The 21,009-nt window shown below is 41.4% G+C and overlaps 1 protein-coding gene across 3 annotated transcripts in view; it reads left to right on the top strand.

Moving 5' to 3' along the window:
• Positions 1 to 21,009, top strand: part of LRCH1 (leucine rich repeats and calponin homology domain containing 1) — a 205,813-nt gene that overhangs the window by 126,765 nt on the left and 58,039 nt on the right. For all 3 annotated transcript variants that reach the window (XM_058670758.1, XM_058670759.1, XM_058670760.1), the window contains exons 4-8: positions 9,263 to 9,368; positions 13,207 to 13,343; positions 14,197 to 14,324; positions 15,536 to 15,599; positions 18,236 to 18,344. In XM_058670758.1, the coding sequence (XP_058526741.1) occupies positions 9,263 to 9,368; positions 13,207 to 13,343; positions 14,197 to 14,324; positions 15,536 to 15,599; positions 18,236 to 18,344 (544 nt within the window). The remainder of the gene's footprint in view (positions 1 to 9,262; positions 9,369 to 13,206; positions 13,344 to 14,196; positions 14,325 to 15,535; positions 15,600 to 18,235; positions 18,345 to 21,009) is intronic.

Genomic DNA, 21,009 nt, shown 5'->3' on the forward strand with positions numbered 1-21,009 from the left:
ACACAAAGCACTCTCCAGTCATTGGCTCCTCCAGCTACATCAGGTTGTGAAATCTTAAAAAAACAAAACAAAAACAAAAAAGCCTACTGAAACATTCTTTTTTGTTTTTTAAAATTTGTTTTGAAGACGGACCTCCCAGCTGCTAGGTCACTCCCCCAAAAGCCTGCAGTAGCTTGGGACTGGTCCTGGTCATTGTCAGCAGCTGGGAGCTCCATTGAGGTCTTCCAGATGGCTGGTCTGGACCCAGTCACCTGAACCAGCACCTCTGCCTTCTGGAGTATGCATTAGTAGCAAGCTGAACTGGGGAGGGTCACCTTAAGTCAAGTGTAGGCCCCGGGATGTGGATTGTGGGCATCCCAGGAAGCATCTTTTTAAAAAAAAAAAAAATATTTATTTGTTTTTATTGCCAAGTCAGATATACAGAGAGGAGAGACAAAGAGGAAGATCTTCTGTCTGATGATTCACTTCCCAAGCGACCACAACAGCTGGAACTACACCGATCTGAAGCCAGGAGCCAGGAACCTCTTCTGGGTCTCTCACATGGGTGTAGGGTCCCAAGGCTTTAGGCCGTCCTCAACTGCTTTCCCCAGGCCACAAGCAGGGAGCTGGAAGGGAAGCGGAGCTGCTGGGATTAGATCCGGTGCCCATATGGGGATACTGGCGTGTGCAAGACAAGGACTTTAGCTGCTAGGCTACTGCAGTAGGCCCCCAGGAAGTATCTTTACTACCCTGAAAGTGAATCCCCATGCTCCTCTTGAATCAACAGAAGTGACCAGGTGTATTTGTAGGTGCAGGAGAATTTAACAGAATCTTAGCTTTCTGGAGCTGGCCCCTCTAGGATCCTTCCTGTTAATCTGTAACTTTCTGGCCTCAGCATGCTGAATGGTCTCCCCAGCTCCTGTGACCTCACAATTGTAGTTGTATGTATATGCTACAACGTAAGGCTGTATTTTTGTGTGCGTGTTCTGTGAAGGGGGAAAATAAAGTGTTAGCCTTTATGAGCACCCACTGTATACCAGACACTATGCTAGGTATGTGGTACATATTACCGACAAGCCAGGAATGTAGGGGTCATGCTTATATTTCACAGATAAGTTTCAGTTTCAAATTGCTTACTCAGAGCCATGGGCTACACAGGAGTCCTGGTTGCAAAACCAAGCTTCTGATTCAGATCTACACATGATAGCAAATGCATCTCTATCCAAACAAGCGATGATAAAGCTTTTTTCCCCCCAAGGGCCATATTTATAACTTTATCCATGGGCAATACAAATATTAACCTGCAGTACATTTACTGAATTTTGGGTCTGCTTGTGTTTGCCTGGGCAGCACCAGATCAAATGATAAGTAAGACTGTGAGCCTTAAATTCTGAACCCTGATCCACAGCTTCAAGCACCCCGTGGAGGGAACCTTGCTTGTTTCTCTGGGATTCCCCAGATCAGCTTGCAAGTTTTTTTCCAATACAGTTGGGGCAAGCCCTGCACAACTGAATGTGAACAAGAGCATGTCACCAAAACAATGGATATCACCAAGGGTGAGCACATCTTCCTGAAAGTTTCCATACTGTTGAACCAGCAGTAAGGTATGACGACTATAGACATCTCTTGCATGGACTAAACCTCATTCAACTCAATAAAAGCTCGTTAATACATGGAAAATGTGATTCTTATGCTGTGAGATCATGCCAGAAAGGAGAGGTCTGTGTGGTGACAGAAACTGAATAAATGCCACGTGCTGCACGTAACCAGACAGCTGTGAAGATCAGCACACTGTTAGAGCACAGTAAGATGAAGAGCTTTTGACAGGCATTTACAGAGTCCTAGAGGTTTCTCTGTTGATTCTGCCAGCAGGCCCCAGATCACTGAGGGTGAGGTGTCGGTGCTCTTTGGCCATAAGAAGCACTGGAGAGAAGCTGGTGAGGAATGTCTGCTTTATTATGCACAGGTTACAAATTTTACAGTGTAAGAAAGTGGAGGGCAGGAGGGAGTCTTCTAGCAGACTCCCCAACCCCCACCAAAGACACTGTAATTGGCTATATGACAGGTCTGTTTCCCTTGATCTTCCAGTAATGTCAGAGGTCATGTTCCCGTGTATTCCTCTTGACCTTCTAGCCATTTTGGATGTCACACTCCTGGTGTAAGCCTGAAAGCTGTGCCTCAGGCCATGAGGAAGTAAACTAGGCCAGGCCCACCAGGCAGCAGGGCAGGGGCCTGGTGTGATTGCCCACAGATTCTGTGTATATGGTGGCATGGTGGGCTCAAATGGTCTGTGTTGTGTTAGGATTTTGTTAATTCCGTCTTCCCTTGCCCTATGCATCCTCTAGCTCTTAACCTTCCTGTCAGAGTTAACACTGACTTAGAGACTTGCTTGTACAACCAGAACCATCTCAAGATGTAGCTCTGGTAATAAGCATGTGGAAGTTGCATTGCTTGGTTCTGTTGTTTTCTTTTCACAAAGCATTGGGTTATATGGAGAGTTTGGTGACCTTAGGAGGTGCTGCCTGACCTCTTTGATTCCTGCAGGACAACTGGAGATCCAAGGCTTGCTGCAGGTCATTTCTGCTCATTTTTTGTGAAGAGCAGTATGTGAGGGGCAGCGGGGCTGGGGCTGTATTAGTGATGTGGAGTTCTGCTGGGGAAAACACTGGTGTTAAACTGGATGATCATGTATCATGTCAGAGCTTGAGTAAGTATCAAGTTTAAGTGAATATACTGACTTTTCTGTTAAAAAAAAGATTCTGAATTCAGATATTATCAAGGTTTTTAAAGTTACTAAGAAATAAAAATTACTGTGTTAAATGTATCTACATTTCAACAAAGATGTATTATTTTTGATAAAGTAACTAAGTTTTCCTGGCATTGAAAGACAATTTGAATTGTTTATTGCACTCTGTTATTTTAGGATAGCCACAGAGAGGGTAAGACCTTTGCTTAAAAGTTACACCATGTGTTGTATAAAAACACATGGTTGGGTCCCGGCACGGTGGCCTAGCAGCTGAAGTCCTCGCCTTGAATGCACTGAGAGCCCATATGGGCGCGATTCTTATCCCAGCAGCTCCACTTCCCATCCAGCTCCCTGCTTGTGGCCTGGGAAAGCAGTCGAGGACGGCCCAAAGCTTTGGGACCCTACACCCGCGTGGGAGACCCGGAAGAGGTTCCTGGTTCCCCACTTCAGATCGGCACAGCACCGGCCGTTGCAGCTTACTTGGGGAGTGAATCATCGGATGGAAGATCTTCCTCTCTGTCTCTCCTCCTCTGTGTATATCTGGCTGTAATAAAATGAATAAATCTTTAAAAAAAAAAAGCATGGTTGCATGATGGCGGGAAAGGGTTGAAGGCTTACATTTCCTATTCAAATAATTGTGTCTCCTTTTAGTAAATAAAGGGGACATATTCCAAAAATTGTGCACAGCACATTGAGTTTTTTTTTTTAAAGATTTATTCATTTTATTACAGCCAGATATACACAGAGGAGGAGAGACAGAGAGGAAGATCTTCCATCCGATGATTCACTTCCCAAGTGACCTCAACGGCCGGTGCGCGCCGATCCCAAGCCAGGAACCAGGAACCTCTTCCGGGCTCCCACGCGGGTGCAGTGTCCCAATGCATTGGGCCGTCCTCGACTGCTTTCCCAGGCCACAAGCAGGGAGCTGGATGGGAAGTGGAGCTGCCGGGATTAGAACCGGCGCCCATATGGGATCCCGGGGCGTTCAAGGCGAGGACTTTAGCTGCTAGGCCACCGTGTCGGGCCCAGCACATTGAGTTTTTAAAATCCTGACTTAACAGCAAGATCACTTGTGAGAATACACCTGCAGGTGTATGGTGTGGCCTGGTCACACTGGACCTTTTCTATGATCAAGATTTATTTTGTTTTGTTGTTGTTGTTTGTTTGCTTGCTTGTTTTATATCACTACTTTAAAAACTTGAAAGCAAACGAATCACTTCAAGATTTTTGGACAATATCGTTTTCTGAATGTGACTAGTACCTAGTGTAATAATCTCAGAATTCACTTTGATATCTTCTGTTCTTGTCATTGGTGCATTCTGAAGTTAAGGTAGCAACTAACTTTTAAGAATACATCTTTTCTAATATGCATTGGACACTTCTGGAGACTTATGAGAAGAGAAAACGCAATTGCCTTTGTTCTTTTGATTCCTTAAAAACATAATGATTCAACTAGTGGGAATAGGTATATTTTAAATCATACTTAAAATTGTTTTTTGTTACCTAAATGACAAAATGAGACTTGCTGGTTCCCTATGAACTTCAGCTTGAGAATTGATATTATTATAATTAGATTTGTGTATGTGTCATAAGAAGGTCAGTAAATGTTTACTACAGATACTAAATATATGGTAATTTGATTTCACTGAGGCTTGCAGTGATTATTCTCTGAGACATAGCTTATGGCTAATAAAAAATACAGAAGGAATTCATTTTCTGTTCTACGACGAAACCATATCTGAAATTGACAACCTCATAAATTCTGACCAATTACATGTAAGGTGTTAGTATTATTTATGTTAATATTTACTTTTCTAAATATAATCTTAAATAATTCCGAAAAAAACCACACTTTATCTTAGTATCTGCTGATGTCAAGGAATATTGATTGCATGCTTTCAAACCTGAAATCTCTTATCCTGGAATACTAGATAGTTATCACCTCTTTCTTCTTCCTCATCCTTTGACTAATTAAGATACAGTTGTCATGGGATTCTATTTATTTTTTTAAAAAAGATTTATGTATGTATGTATTAGAGAGTCAGATATACAGAGAGGAAGAAAGATAGAGAGGGAGATATCTGTCCAATGATTCACTCCCTAAGCGACCTCAGCTATCAGAGCGGCTCTGATCTGAAGCCAGGAGTCTGGAACCTCCTCCAGGTCTCCCACGTGGGTGCAGGGTCCCAAGGCTTTGGGCCATCCTCGACTGCTTTCCCAGGCCACAGGCAGGGAGCTGGATGGGAAGTGGAGTTGCTGGGATTAGAACCAGCACCCATATGGAATCCTGGTGTGTTGAAGGTGAATACTTTAGCTGCTAGGCTACCACGCTGGGCCTAGGATTTTCGTTTTATTTATTTATGTATTTATTTATTTTTTAATGATTTATTTCATTTTTATTGCAAAGTCAGATATACAGAGAGGAGGAGAGACAGAGAGGAAGATCTTTCGTCCAATGATTCACACCCCAAGTGAGCACAAGAGTCAGTGCTGCACCTGTCTGAAGCCAGGAGCCAGGAACTTCCTCCAGATCTCCCACACAGTGCAGGGTCCCAAGACTTTGGGCCGTCCTCGACTGCTTTCCCAGGCCACAAGCAGGGAGCTGGAAGGGAAGAGGAGTTGCCAGGATTAGAATTGGCGTCCCTATGGGATCCTGGTATGTTCAAGGCGAGGACTTTAGCTGCTAGGCCATGACACCGTGCCTGGGATTTTCTTTTTGAAATGAAATTCCTAACCTCTTTAAATTTGGTCACAGCCAATGACTTGTAGGAAATAGAGGTTTGCACTATTTTCTACAGTATTTGCCTGTACAATTGTGAACAGTCTTTATGTTGCTGGTATTCCAGATCCATCTGGGTGTTTTCCTCACATTATTTTCTCAGGACAGGGAAGTAACTGACAACAGTGCACAGGACTATAGAATTAATTTGACCTTCACCGTATACCTTTCAGAATGTGAATGGGCAATTGAACTGTGTGTTCATAATTGTCTGCAGATGTCCTGTATTCTGAGGAAAGTTGCTTTATTCATTGTGCAGTTTTGTTTTTAGAGTAAATTGTATAGACATTTTCCCTACCAGTAATTAAGTAGTTAAAAATAGTTGGAGGCAGGGGGAGGGATAGAGTTTCTTTGAGAAAGCCATCATGTTAGAAATATATGTTGGAGAAAATTGCCTTGTTTTCAGAAAGCAACATGCCTTGGGTTCATGAGCAACTCAGGGATGATCAGCAGAGAACAAAGTGATATAGTTCACTATTGCAATGGAGTCAGGCAGGCATTTTGTGCATGGACGAGGATGCTGCTTGGGGAGTCTGTACTACGTATCCTAGTGCTGGGTTTGATTCCCAACTCCCCTTTTGATTCTAGCTTCCTAATATGGCACTATCTGGACAGCAGCAATAATGGCTAAAGTTGTCACCCACATTGGGCACCTGGATTGGCTTCCCCGTTACTGGGGTTGGCATGGCATGACCCTCCCTGATTCCGGCATTTTGCAAATGAACCACTGAGTGGAAGATCTGTTTCTGTCTGTGGCCATCTCAGCCTTTCAGATAAAATTTTTTTTAAGATTTATTTTTTCTTTTAATGCAAAGTCAGATATACGGAGAGGAGGAGAGACAGAGAAGAAGTTCTTCCGTCCAATGATTCACTCCCCAAGTGAGTGCAAGGGTCAGTGCTGCACCTGTCTGAAGCCAGGAGCCAGGAACTTCCTCCAGGTCTCCCACACGGGTGCAGAGTTCCAAGACTTTGGGCCGTCTTTGACTGCTTTCCCAGGCCACAAGCAGGGAGCTGGATGGGAAGTCGAGCTGCCGGGATTAGAACCAGCGCCCATATGGGATCCTGGCATGTTCAAGGTAAGGACTTTAGCTGCTAGGCCACCTTGCCGGACCCTCAGATAAATTTTCAAGAGGAATCACACTGAGTTTCGTCATGGGAGATTGCATCCTGCTAATGTGCCTAAGTAGAGCATATTAATATTACCATTGTGTTTATCCCCGTCCTCTATTGTTAGATTTTACCAAAAACTTGAACCTGGAACTTCAAAATATTGTCAGTTTCTATTTGAAAATGTGAAGTTTTTCATCATTGTTCTAGTGCTGTCACTCCTAAGACTTACTGAAAATTTAGTTTAGATGTCAGCAACATGAATTCTCTCTGGAGTTGGAAAATAAATTACACTGATCCTTGCCTAGAACTTGCCTTCCCCAAGTGAATTTCCTGGTTATGAATCTAATAGAATGAGCTCATTTCTTGTATTTCTAGTGTTTATTAGTGTTCCATTTGTGTGAGACAGACTAGTCCCACCTGCTTTTTGTAAAATGGTTAAAAAAAAGGAAGGAGAGCTTTCATTGAAAGGATTTGGTTGTTGTCTTCTCTTTCAGATAAAATGCTGCAGTATTTGCAGAAAGATGGCATTTCACTGTTGGCACAGCACACGTGGAAATAAATCCAGAAGGGCAGAGTAAGGGGCTGGGAGTGATGATGACACAAATCTCTTAATCCCATAATGACTTCCTTGGGCATTTCTTTCTCTGCAGATGTTCTTGTGGGACTGTTGTCATCATTATCATGTTTTAGTTTTAAATATTTGCTATGCTTTGCTTCAAATTCAGTTTGACTTTTCTGTAGTTACCGTTATGAATGCAGCAACAGCCTCTGCGAAGTAATACCATCAAAACATGGTGTGTTCATAATCTATCCTGCTCTGCCCACCACTTCTCACCACACAATCAAGGACAGAAGCTTGGGGTGGGTTTGCGACACCACATTCATTCAGCCATCTATACGGTGGCTTTGTCCCTTGCGGCAGCAGTCATGTTGCTCCCCTCCAGCCAGTGGTATGCATTGAATACTCAAGAACACAGCTGTTTGGTGGGTCCCCTGCACATCCCATTGTGCTGTGCATGGATGGCTCTGGGCTAGTGTTGAGTTCCCCACATGTGAACCAATGTGAAATGAGACTGACATGAAGCTTTGCAGCTCCTTAGGATGAAAAGGTCAGTCAGCATTGCAGATGGAGAAGTGAGGTATGATGCTTAAAGACCTGACCACACTCAGGCATTCCTAGTTAAGGTCCATCCTTGCTTCTCTGTTACTAAGTGGAACCAAAACAGGGTTTAGGTGTGCAGTAGAGCATCTTAAAGTCCTAGCTAGCAGGCAGAAGGAGCCACAGAATTGTATTTCACAAGTTTCACCCAACTTTGTTTATCCCTTAGTTTAGACCAAACATTCAGCACTAGGAGGATGTAGGGAGCAAGATAGGGTCCTTTCCATCCAGGAGTCTATAGGCTTAAATGGGAAGGCAGACATGAGTGAGAGAATTAGAGTGACATACGAGGGTCTTCAAAAAGTTTGTATTATGAAAAAAACTATATGTGGATTTCACAATTTGTGTCTGAATTCCATTTTCTATGAACTGCTTGAGATGCCTTCATACTATGTAAGAGATCACAAAGCAGTCTCTCTAGTTGAAGGAATCAGAGTGGGGAGAGGTAGAGGAAATGTCGTAGATTGTAAAGAGAAGGTTAAGATTTGAATGCAGTCTCAAAAGAGAGGAGATAGGACAAGAGGACAATATTAGGTACTGGCGAATCTGGCAGAGAGCTAGACCAGTCACTTGGCACCCACCAAGAAGGGACGTGGCTATCATGTGACATTGAATGTAGGAGGCAAAGGAAGACATTCTATAGAATCGGACATCACACACATGTTTGCTCAGTTTGGATTTTATTCTTCAGTTGCCGAGGTGCTCCTGAAAACGCTGATACTCGGGCCTTTGCCTTCAGGCAGCTTGGTGAAGGAGGCTGGTGTATGGAAACCAGTCTGTGATCTAGACTTAAGCAGTTGCTGGAATTGGGGAGTGGAGAGCAGGGCACAGCTCATGAGCTAAGAGGAGCAATTGGATTTGGGGAGATAATAAAAAAACTTGTATGATTGTAAATACCATGGCCTCCATTTTGCATATGTCAGGAAGTGGTTTGAATGAAGGATGAACAGCGTGTTAATCTTGGCTTTCTTAAGCAAGGCGCCGATACCTGCATATTGTTTCTCAAATACTCAAGAAAGTAATTAGCTGCATGGTATCTAGCCACTTCCTTGAAAATAGAGGTGGCTCCAGTACAGTGTGACAGTTCAGTGAGACAAGATGCCTGTGGTTTTCTGCTTAGTGACCCCATGGGAGAGATACTCAGTAGCAGGCTGGTCCTTTGTTTCTTGTGTTAGCTCTGATGCTCGCACGCCTTGGGTTCCTGAGCTTTGTTTTTGTGATCTGCAAAGTTCAAACTAAATAATACTGCCTCATGGGTTTGCTGTGAGAACTGAGCAGGGTTGAGGCATGTGTAAGTGGCAGAAGCAGCTCTGGAATGCTGCTCATGGTTTTCTGTCTTGTGTCTGGATGTCTGAAGATGTGAATTTTTCTTCTTCCCTGAGCTGGGTGGTACTTGTTAGCCTCATCTCGAAGTGTACCCCGTGGTTGTCTGAAAACTTCAATTCCACAAGAAGACATTATATTATTTTTTGCTTTGATTTTGATACAGGATGTCAGCTGCAACGAGATCACAGCATTGCCTCAGCAAATAGGTCAATTGAAATCTCTACGAGAACTGAATGTCAGAAGAAATTATCTGAAAGTTTTGCCGCCAGGTAAAAGAAAACAGGGATGGAGTGGAAATGAAAGAAATGGGAAACTTGTCATGTGGGTATTAGCCTATTAATGTTCGTGAGAATTTTCTAATGCAGAAAACAAAAACGTGATGTCCAAGTGCTAATTTCCATCTAGGGCCACAGCAACAAAATCATTCCCTTCCGTAATGTTGGGGTGTGGGTGAATGCGTTGGGATGCCGGGTCAGCTATGAAAGGTCCACTGGTTTGGCGGCTGAAGCCACAGTAGTGTGTTTTCTCTCTGTGTTGGGGACTGAAATCTGAGATCCAGGTGTTGGCAGGGTGGTTCCTTTGGAGACCCCTTTCCTTGGCATGTAGATGGTCATCTTTCTATGCTATCCTGTGGTCTTCCCTCTGTGTGTGCGTGTCTCCTCATCTCTTCTTTGAAAGACACCAGTGGACCAGGGCCCACCCCAGTGATATAATTTTAATTTCTTTTCCCCTTTCAAGACAGGGTCTCCAAATACAGTAATATCCTGCAGTACTGCGACTTAAGACTTCTACACGGCCCTGCTGTCACAGCCATCAGCCTCTCTCATGTGTCTCTGATGTTGTATGTGGGTTGCCAGTCACAAGGTGCATTTTGTTCAGAAAATGTTTACCATGAAGAGCTTAAGGGCTTGTAGGTGGTAGCAGCTGATTTTCACCTAGGTATTTGGACCTGAATCAGGAATACATTGATAGGCAGCAGTTCACCACATGATTTCTTCTGAACACACTCTGTTTTACAAAGACCACGTGGCTTTCCACTGGGGGATTCTAGCCATACCCAATTTCAAGCAACGATTTTCACACACATACTTTAAAGCAAAAGCATCTGTTTGAATGTGTTCACATGTGGGTGATCTGCCTTGCATGCAGCTGTTTGAGAGCTGCTTGACATTTATTATCTTCTTCATCTTTACTTGTGGCTGGAAATGCTTCTGCAATGCCAGACAAGAAAATGGAGCGCAAGAACAGGAGACAACTTCATGAGATGCGACATACCTTAGTCATGCCTGTCCTCTCTCCTCCTCCTCCTGCTGACTGGCATTTTAAAGAAGTAGAAGCAGTAGCAGTTTCCACATCGATTTATTACATGAGGTGACTCAGCATAAGAAAATTGATTTTTTTTTCCGCTCTTTCACAGCAGAATCCCATTTTTTTCTACAATGTATGTAACTTTTTCTTGGTTGAAGCAAGTACAAAGAGAAATTCTCATGAACAGCAAATATATACACAGATCACCTTTCCCGATATGAGAGGACTTTAAATTCAAGTTTCCAAGTTGAACATTATAAATAGATCACAACTAATTGAACTCTCATTTTTCCAAGGGGAAAAATTGATCATCCTGGAGTTGCCTGTAATCATTCAGGAATGTGCAGGAAGAATAGTGCACCTGTAAGCCCTAGGTTTTCATTTCTTTCACCTTCCCTGACTCATCTATCTTAAAAGCATTCCTTTCCATGGAAAGATTAATTACAAATCTGGTTTCCATGATTATGTTTTATTTTTCAGTGCTGATCATTTAAAATGCACTGAAAGCTAAAATTTCAGTTTACTGGAAAATACATTTTTTTAATAATTTCCCAAATATCAAGTGTCATTTTGCTTCCTTCTGGAGAGCTCTGTTGACACAAAAGAGCATTGATAAGGCTCTTAGCCAATTGAAAGATTTTACATATTTACTTACATGTTTTTCCTTTCTGGGTACCAGTCCTCATATGCTTTCAATTTGAGGAGGGGGAAAAAAAAAAGAAAACTCTGTGGCTTAATTACCCGTATCAGTATAGTATTGGTTTCACTGCAGCCACTGGGGTGAGGAGAGCCTATTTTGAATAAACAGAGGATTAAAATAGCCATCCTTACCTGTCTTTGCAGTAAGAAGGGGGAAGTGGGGCTTGTTTTTTTCCCCCTCTTATTCCCCCTTGTGTTTCATTTCATTGACATTTTCTGTGCTGTCTCTGCAGGGTTATCATTTTCTCCCCCACTTTCTTGTTGTGAAACTGTCTGGTTCTTATTTTCCTTACACTATGATGATAATTGTTTTCCAAACTGGGCCTGAGAGGAAGGAAAATAGTCATTATCCAACCGTTCCTTATTTTATTTACCTCTAAGTTACCTCCCGTTATGTCTTCCATGAACCCAGCCCTTGAGCCTTGGTTCCAAGTCTTCTTTGTAGGTAACAAACCATTGGTAAAGATCTGGAGTCCAGTTCCAGTTCAGTTTTCCCATTGATTGGCCAGCCTAATCTGAGTGAGGTTGGCCATCTCCGAGACAGGTTTGCATGGGCTGGTGTTACAAAGAGGTATTCCTCTGGTAGTGTTATCCGTTAATGCCTAGCCCTGTTTCAGGCACATGTGAGGAAGAGACAGGGAAGCTGACCTTCCCTCCTTCCTTTAGCTTTCCTAATTTCCACACCTGCAGACACACTCCTGCTTTTTCCAGTAAGTTAATAGCCCTTTTTCGAAAGCAGTCCCTACTGGCTGATATGGCCCAAGGCAAATCTCAGCCTGGAGGAAGGGTTGGATTTGAGTAATGGCCTCCTCAGAGCAATTTTTGAAATGCTGATTATTTGACCAAAAAAAAATGCCTGGAGCTTTGAAGTTTCAGGCACAGGAATCTGTTTTTGTTTTTGTTTTAACAAAACAGAACAAAAACCAGACTTTCTGAGTGTCCCCCCGCCCCCACAGCCCACCATTGTGGATCTGAGTTTGAAGCTATTGGAGGTAGAAGCTCTTCTGCCTCTTTCTGTAAGTTTGGTTCCCTTACCCCTTGTCTTGAGGACACTTTGCTTACATATGAGAGATGGACAGTCCCTGAGGCACCCAGAGAAGACATTCAGGTTAGGAGAGTCTGTTGGTAGGATTGGAAATCTTGGGAGCTGAATGTGACAGCCTGAGGTCAGTGCAGGGAAGACAGTGTGGGTCCCTGCTCCAGGTTCCTGCCTTTGGGGCCTCTTCTTTATCTAGGCCTTGCTCTACTTCTACAGGGGCAGTGCTGGTGTATTTCAAAGCTCCACCTCTCCTTCACACATCCCATCCTGAGTGATGAGGCTCCCATTCTGAAGTGATCTTTCCCCGTCACCTCTCTCACAAAGACCATGGTGCCTTGTCACCCCAGATGGTGGCGGAGCTCTGTGCTCTGTGGAATGTATTTGACTTTGTGTCTGGCAGCTGCCAGTGTCGGTTTGAATGCTTGAGATGACTGAGTGTTTACTGTGCCACTGGGTGGGGATTTTCAGCTAAATATAACATCTGTCTCCTTAGCAGAGCTGCAGAAGACTTCTTAAATCGAACAGAATTAAGTCCCAACACATCAGAAAGGCAGCACCCATCAGAAAATTCTGAATCAAATAGCATATTTTTAAGTGCAATTGAGGGAAAAAAAATCCCGAACATCGGTCCTGTATAACTAGTACTGAGATTGTGCCAGCCCAGAGACATTGAATGGAAAAGAATATTCTGTAATTAGCATATTGTCCATGTGCTCACAAGTGCTACTTGGAAACGGTTTGCAGTTAAAGCGTAAACATGCCTTGTGCAATATGACATGAGTGAATCTTTTGCTGGGGAGAAAAAGTAATGTCAAGTGCTGCCAACTCATACCAGAGCTAAAAACAGTTTACAGTTACTAGGCTCCTACTGAAAGATCTTTCCCTCCTTGGGTGAAGTACCAGATACACACACCATGTTTTCCTCATGCACAGCTCGCTTTTGCCTATATTAAATGACATTTTTCCTTGTCAACAGAAACTAATTGTTGAATGTTGGTGAGTTAATTTTATGGCCCTCGAAGTTTTATTATTGTTGTTTTGTTTTATAACCATTCTTTTAGAGCTAGTAGACCTTCCCTTGGTCAAGTTTGACTTTTCCTGCAACAAAGTGCTGGTGATTCCAATATGCTTTCGAGAGATGAAGCAGCTGCAGGTGTTGCTACTAGAAAACAATCCTTTGCAATCACCTCCTGCACAGGTGAGGGCGTCCTGCGCCAGCCCCTGGGGAAATGCTGGGAGTTGTGCCTATCAGCAGCCCTGCTGATGAATACTCCTGCTGATGAATACTCCTACTGAATGGGAAGCCGGGGTGAATCCAACCACCAGAAGCTGCCTTCTGCTGCAGCGACTCCTTTGGCGCATGTGTGGCTTGCCTTTCTGATGACTCCAGCCCTGGCATTCTGTGTCTGCCAGTTGATCATTGGTACCCACCTTTGAAACTTTACAGTGTAACTTGCAATTTACTAAAATATCAAAAATTCCTGATTTGAATATTACCTGAAAAATGGAGTTTACACATCTTAAAATGACTATTGATTATGTGGAGTCAGGCCACCTGCTCAAATATTAAGCTACATAAAGATAACAAGAAGGTCATATGCTTTCAGATGAGTGGCATTTTTTTTTTATTTAAAGTTTGTCTTCTTTTGCAGTAATTCCACGACTTTGTAATCTACAGTTATTTTTAAGCTCTTGTTTTTCTGTGACTTTCAAAATGGCTACATTTCTGTTATCTTTTCTGTTGAAAGTGTTATTAGGTCAGTTATATGATGTTTATACTTCTTATACAATTAGCATTGAGATCTGTTTTTACTAGAATTTTGTAGTTTAAAGAAAAATTGGAAATTGATTATGAGTGGTTTTTCTATTCAGAGTGGGATTTGGAGGAATTAATCTCTCAAATTCTTCAATGTTTTGGAGATGTTAAATTTAGCAAGCAGTGTGTGGACATTGCCTAAAGTGAAGTGGTGGAAATACAGATTTCCAGAGGCATGTGTCCAGTGTTTACATTTTGTTTTCTCATTGAAAAATGCACATTAATCTCTCTACAGATTTGCACAAAGGGCAAAGTGCACATATTTAAGTACTTGAGCATTCAAGCATGCCAAATTAAGTCAGCTGATTCCCTTTATCTCCAAGCCATGGAGAGGCCCCATTTACAGCAGCACGTGGAAGACAGGTGAGTGGGCACCTTCACTGTTTCAAATCCTCTGCTTAGAATTTGATTAGGCCAGGCCTTCCAGGTAACTTTGTTCAAAAATTACTTTTCTTATCACTCAACCAGTTGAACTTTATGGTTCAGACTTGGAGAAATTGTTGGGTTAAGAAAGAGAACATTGAGGCTGTAGATAATTTCTGACATCTCTCCATCTCTCGCACCTCCTCCACTACCAATCTTTCATGCTTCCTTCACATGTGTGTTTATGCATAACTAAGATCTATAAATACTTGACATTTTACTTATTCAAAATAATGATAGTAAATTGACAGTATCTTTGTAACAATTATTTTTAATTTTTTATGTGCCTTCAGAACATTGTGAATGCTTTACTCTTTAATTGTCCTTCTAAAATGCAGTGTGTAAGGCTTTTTGTTTCTCCCACTTCCTGTTTAGGATGGAAGTTTCAGAACATTTTCACATGTCCTTCAACTTTTAATGGCATGAAACAGACCTTGAACTTTAAAAGAACAAAATTCCCACACTGAACACGCTTATAAAATTGCAGGAGTGGTTTTGTTTTGCTTTTTTGAGAAGTCTTCACTGCATAAATCTTTTCCTTCATGTTTGATTAACCATGTTGATTTAGAATTAGCTTTTTATAATGCTTAACCTGGATTCATTATTTTATCTTTGTAAAGACACTGTCAAATTTATGTAATCACTTTGCGAAAGTTTACAGATTAGAGAAGATGATTATATTTTTGAAAGCATTTGCTTATTTGAAAGAGTTATAGAGAAAGAGGAAGAAACGAAAGAGAGAAATCTTTCATCTGTTGATCTAGTCCCCAGAAGGGTGCAATGGCCAGGGATGAGCCATGACAAAGCCATGACAACCCCAAAGTAGTTATAGTTAATGACTAGTAGGTTTAAAGACTTGTGTAATTTATTGTTTTTCATATGCTAGAATAAAGAAGAAAATGGGCAACTAACAACATACCGTGTAGTTACTGCTTCACCCTTGCTTCTGTATTTAAACAGAGCAAGTACCTGATTTTCATCAACTTGATGTCTTAATATTTATTTGGACACTGGTTTATTCCCTTGAATTATCAATCAAAGTTTGCATAGCAGTCATTATTGGATTCTTAATTGATGTGTCTTGGTATAAAGTTTGTGATTTTATTTTTTTTTTTCCTAAATGAATTAATTATGGATGACATCTATCCCAGCAAGAAGGATTCTGATTCAGGAGTTGGAAGCGATAATGGAGATAAACGATTATCTGCCACCGAGGTAAAGTTTGCAATCAGATTTATCCCCTCTCTGATCCCTGGTATATGCAAGGTCTTCAAAAAGTGTGTGGAATATACTTAACATGAAAAAGCTTGTGGATTCCCATCATTTCTTACCAATACAAGCATATATCTTTACCCCATCTCTACCAGCAGCTTTTTAAAGTTGCCTCATCCCTGCCAGTAGTATTCATTGAGCTCCTTTCTGAGAAAGAGCATTGCTGCATCTGCAGAACATGTGGTGAAACCATTGGAAGGTTTGCTGTAAATATTAGCTGCTGGTAGCTCATTCTGCATCTTTACTATTTTATAAATGTCTCCAAAGTAGAATCTCTGTCTTCCTCTTCCCCTGGCATAGATTACATAGGATATTCTTGAATGCTTAATAAATACTTGAAAAAAAGATTCTATGGTGTTCAGGTGTCCATGAAACTCTTTAATGAAAATGTGTGTGAACGAAGAGACTGCACACCCCAGTGTTTTCTTATAGTGGTTTTAAAGTCAGCCTTCTTTGTTAACACATTGGTTATCTCATGCACAGTCCGTTACATTCTTCAACTATTATTCACCATTAAGTGGTGCCTCTTGACCCAGGGAACTGGAAGGTCAGGTGTGGTAGAGAATGGAGCCCCAAGTTTCCTTCCCTTTTGAGGGAAGGTGTTGAGGTCTTATAGTCACTGATTTCTGAAGCATTGTTGTCTTCTGACCTTTTATCCAGCCTGTCAATTACACCTTTAAGGAATTCACATTTTTACTACCTGGTGCTCTAGGAGAAAGCTTTCTCCCAGCACTCCTCAGGACTACAGTGTGTTATATGACTAAGGTATTTTAATCGCCTTCTTACAAAAGGCTGTGCTTTGCTGTGTACTTTAAAATCCCAGGATTCTTTTTTTTTAACCTTTCTAATGCAGAGTATATTAATAGAGGGAAGGTTAACAAGCAAAGAAAGAAAGCTAATGTCAGTAAAAGAAACTTAACCACATAAATAGTCTACTGTGGCAGGGGAGGGATGGATGTTACCCACATGGCCTCCGAAGTTGTATGCTAATTCATCCCTTTACACTTTATTAAACTCCTAAGACCCCTCAATGGACCATTGTTTCAGAAACCACTCATTCTGAGCTTATTTTCTATTAAATTCTATCATATATTCTATTAAACAGACTCTGCTTTATCCTTTATCTGTCTTCTAAGGCTAATTAGCTCATTAATAAAACATTACACAAAGAACTCCATTATCCTTTTGTCCTCACTTTGAATAAGCAGGATGCTAATATCATTCTAAATGGAGCCCAAGAACTCATTCCCTCTCTTTTAATTAGATGTATGTCAAGGAATTCTGCTATATCTGTAAGAAGGGAGGTGGGTGGAAGGGAGAGGAACTCTGGAAAGGATTATATTTGACAAAACAAAATGCACAGATCCTCCCTTTGGCCTTTTCTTGCTTCCCATGATAGCCTCATTAGCTAAGAACACCTTGGAGAAATCTATTACTTTAGAATGGCATTGGGCTCTGCGTTATCCTTTATATCCATTTTTTTGTTAGGCAGCTGTTGTTATCCAAGGTCTGTCATGCTCCCTACTTACATCTCATTGTGGGATTCAGGAATCTTGACTCTTTCCTTTCTTTGGCTGCTGCCATTGATTGAACATTTGCCTCTGTGTCTTCAAGGTAAGCAAGCAAGAACACGTGGGGGCACAGTGAATATAAATGTGATGAACCACGTGTATGCTTGTCTTCTGCCAATTTCTAGACAATTTGTGCACGTGTCCAAAGGCCATCGGTGGCAATTCCTGGCCTTAGATGGCCACAGCCCACCATCACTTGCAGCTACGGAGGTTTCTGAGAGTTGACATAACGTAGCTGTTCATTACGTAGCAGCATTAATTAGGGGATGGGGCAAAATGAGGTTCCCTGTCTCCTTTTTCACTGAGTCACAAGTTCTTCAGTAAGCATTGTCAGCTCATGTGGGAGGGGAGATCCTCAGAGAGCACTAACCCCCATGTTAAGCCAAAGCTCTCTTCTGAAAAGTACATAGAACACATATTCTTTTCATTTCCTGCAATTCTGTAGCATTTTCGTACAAGTGTGTGTTATGTCTCAGATGGAAATGAATCTAAGCTTGATGTTGCACATGGGGTATACTCTAAAGAAAGGAAGTGGAGCTACCGAGGTTGACTTTATGACTAACCATATGCATCATTAATGTACTTTTGTAAATTAGCTTTGTTTTCAGATGTGAGTGTTGTCTCTATGAAAACTGTTGCGTAAGACCTGATATGGTAGTGAATGTATTTATAGCAGTTCCTCTTACATCTAGTACCATGTAGTCATTTGTTGTCCCCTGACCCTGCCAAGATCTCCACTCAGAATGTACATGCAGAGCAGGACAGGTTAGTGTTAGCTCAGTGAGTGTCCTCAGAGGAAACACACACCCATGTAACCAGCTCCCAGTTTAAGAACTTGAATTAGTATTATGTTTTTGAACTTTGGAACTGTGTAAGCATAACTGTCTAATCTCTGGTGTTTTTACTCAGTATGTTTGCAAGCATCATGGAATGTTGCATTATGTAATTTTTATTCTCTCCATGCTAATACTTCTCTCTTGAATGAAATAGTACATTGTGTCTTTTTAGCCTTCTGATGAAGACACTGTGAGCCTCAATGTGCCAATGTCAAATATCATGGAAGAGGAACAGATCGCCAAGGACGACTCATGCCATCATCGCCTTAGCCCAGTTAAAGGTCTGAGAATGAGCTTGTGTTCTATATCAGATGTTATTTTTAACACAACAGGTATACAAATGTGACAAGGTAATTGTTAGTACCTATTGAACATTTCCTGTGTCCCAGGATTGCATACCTTTGGTAGACTGATCTTATTGGGAAAAAAAATTCATAACTGTGAGATAAATTCTCCGATAATCTCCCTCTTGGAAAGATAGAGCCCTGAGGAATTCAGTCACTTGCCAGTGCCCACATAGACAGTATTCTTTCTGAAGACTTATTGAAGTTATGTAAATCCAGTATTGGGAATAAAACATTAGTATGTAATACCTGATTAGTCAGGACAGCTCTAGCTGCTATAACACATAACGTTTCCCAATCCCAGTGGAGTATCATGAATCCAGTATAATCTAAATTGAAGTTAGAGATTGGTAGGCAGTTCTCTCCCAAGGACTAACTCCAGGACTTGAGCTTTCCTCCCAAGACCCCACTGTCTCTGACCCAAAACTTCCAAACTGTCCCCATAGTGCGCAGCATGAAAGTTTGCTGGCAGTGAGTTTTATGGGTTGGGTCTGGAAGGAGTACCCATTACTTGCAAGGTAGACTTCATCCTGTGACCACATCTAATGACACGTACAATGGGAAATATATTTGAGATGTATGTTCTGCAGTCTGCTTAATCTTGATAAATTGGTTGACATTAAAATGAGATAATGAAGGTCAATGATTCTTTGAGTCATTTTATGATCACTAAATACAGTATCTTGCATACCTGCAAAATCTTTTGTCTTCCTTTTCATAACTCAATGAATGGCCCATACAAAGTATAAAGCCAGTATTTGTTTATTCCTCTTTGCTCAATGACTTTTATGGAAAATACTCAAATTTACTCTTTTTTCATTTGTAGCATGTCTTTTTTTTTCTTTTTTACTGTAAATAGATTAATTTGTAGCAGAGACTAATTTCTATGTAAATGATACAGAATTGAACTGGCATACAGATCCTCTTTCTAAAAGTATGATATACTCTTATTAGGATGATATACTCTTATTAATTGGAGAAGTGTTTAAATCAACTCAAAATTGTTTAGTTTTACTTCTTCCATTAGGATGTTTAGTTTTACTTCTTCCATTAGGATTTAAAGATTGTCGTTTAAGTGTAGCCTTTATGTTTATCTGAGATGGTGATTGGAGCCATATGTTATACAGAAACATAGCTACACAGTTTCTATTCAGCTGAAATCACCACACGCTTCATGCAGATAAGTGTGGTAATATTATCAGCGTAGGAGCTGTGTTTTAAGCAAGGTTTTCAAATAAAAGTACAACATCTGTTACCAGTGAGTTATCGCCCTGCTGCTCTAGACATGGGTGTTCTGCTGACTTAGGTAGCCCTGGAGAGGTAGCCCTGTTTGCTCCTTTTCAGTCGCCAATCCACTCAAAAATCTTCTCCTTGGGCCAGAATTGTAGAAGAATGAGTTAACACTGCCTGTAATACCTGTATCCCATACTGGCACTAGGTCAAGTTCAAGCTGTTCCATTTCTAATCCCGTTTCCTGTTAATGTGACTGTGAAGGCAGTAGAAGATGGCTTAAGTGCTTGGACCATGACACACATGTGGAGAATCAGATGAATCTCCTGGCTCGTGGCTTTGACCACACTCAGCACTGATTATTGTGGCCTTTGGGAAATGAACAAGCAGATGGAAAATTCTCTCTCTCTCTCTCTACCTTTCAAATAAATAAATAAAACCAAAAAGGAAACCACCAACAACAAAAATATGTTCTTGGCATTCCTTTTGCCTCCTCTACTCTCTGCAGCATGCCAAGGATGTTGTATTGGATTTATCTTATCTGTGTGTGCATGCTGTCTTCTTTGTAGGGCCCTTTTCCTAGTCATCTCTTATTTTGTTTATTTAAAGATTTATTTATTTTTATGTGTAAGTCAGAATTAGAGAGAGACAGTGAGAGAGAGATCTTGCATCTGCTGGATCACTTTTCAAATGATTTGCAAGAGCCAGAACTGAATTAATTAGAAGCTAGGAGCCAGAAGCTTCTTCCAGATCCTGTATGTTGGTTCAGTGACCAAGGACTTCGGCATTCTCAGCTGTTTTCCTAGGCCCTGAGTAGGAAGCTGAAATCAAAGTAGAGCAGCAAGGTCATGAACTGATTCCCAAATGGTATTCCAGCTCCTATTATACCATGGTTTCTGTCCCCATAGTCGTTTCTTTTGAGTTCTAACTTCATATTCTTCCTGAAATTATTTGCTGCTTAAGTCCAAAGAATCATATTTAACTCATTAAAAGTATTTCACTGGAAAGGCAGAGAGCCAGAGAAGCAAAGCTCCCAGCCTCCAGTTTGGTCACTAGTAGTTGGGAGTAGGAACTTGATCCTGCTCTCCCATGTCGGTGGCACAGACCCAGTCACTTGAGCCTTCATTTGTTGGATCCCAGGGTGAACATTAGCAGGAAGCTTGAAACAAAAGTGGAACTAGGTCTCAAGTCTAAGCGCCCCAATTTAGGACTCAGGGTCCCAGTTGGTGCCTTAATCACTGCACCAGCACCCACCCCTAGTTTTGTAATCCATGAAATGTTTGGCATACTACAATGTGCAATGTTTAGTGACATTTTACCGAGAGTTATCTTTTATATGTTCTTTTCTCTGTTCTCGTGCAAATAAGGGATA

The sequence above is a fragment of the Ochotona princeps genome, chromosome 12, assembly GCF_030435755.1.
Source record: "Ochotona princeps isolate mOchPri1 chromosome 12, mOchPri1.hap1, whole genome shotgun sequence".
In the NCBI taxonomy this organism is placed as follows: Eukaryota; Metazoa; Chordata; class Mammalia; order Lagomorpha; family Ochotonidae; genus Ochotona; species Ochotona princeps.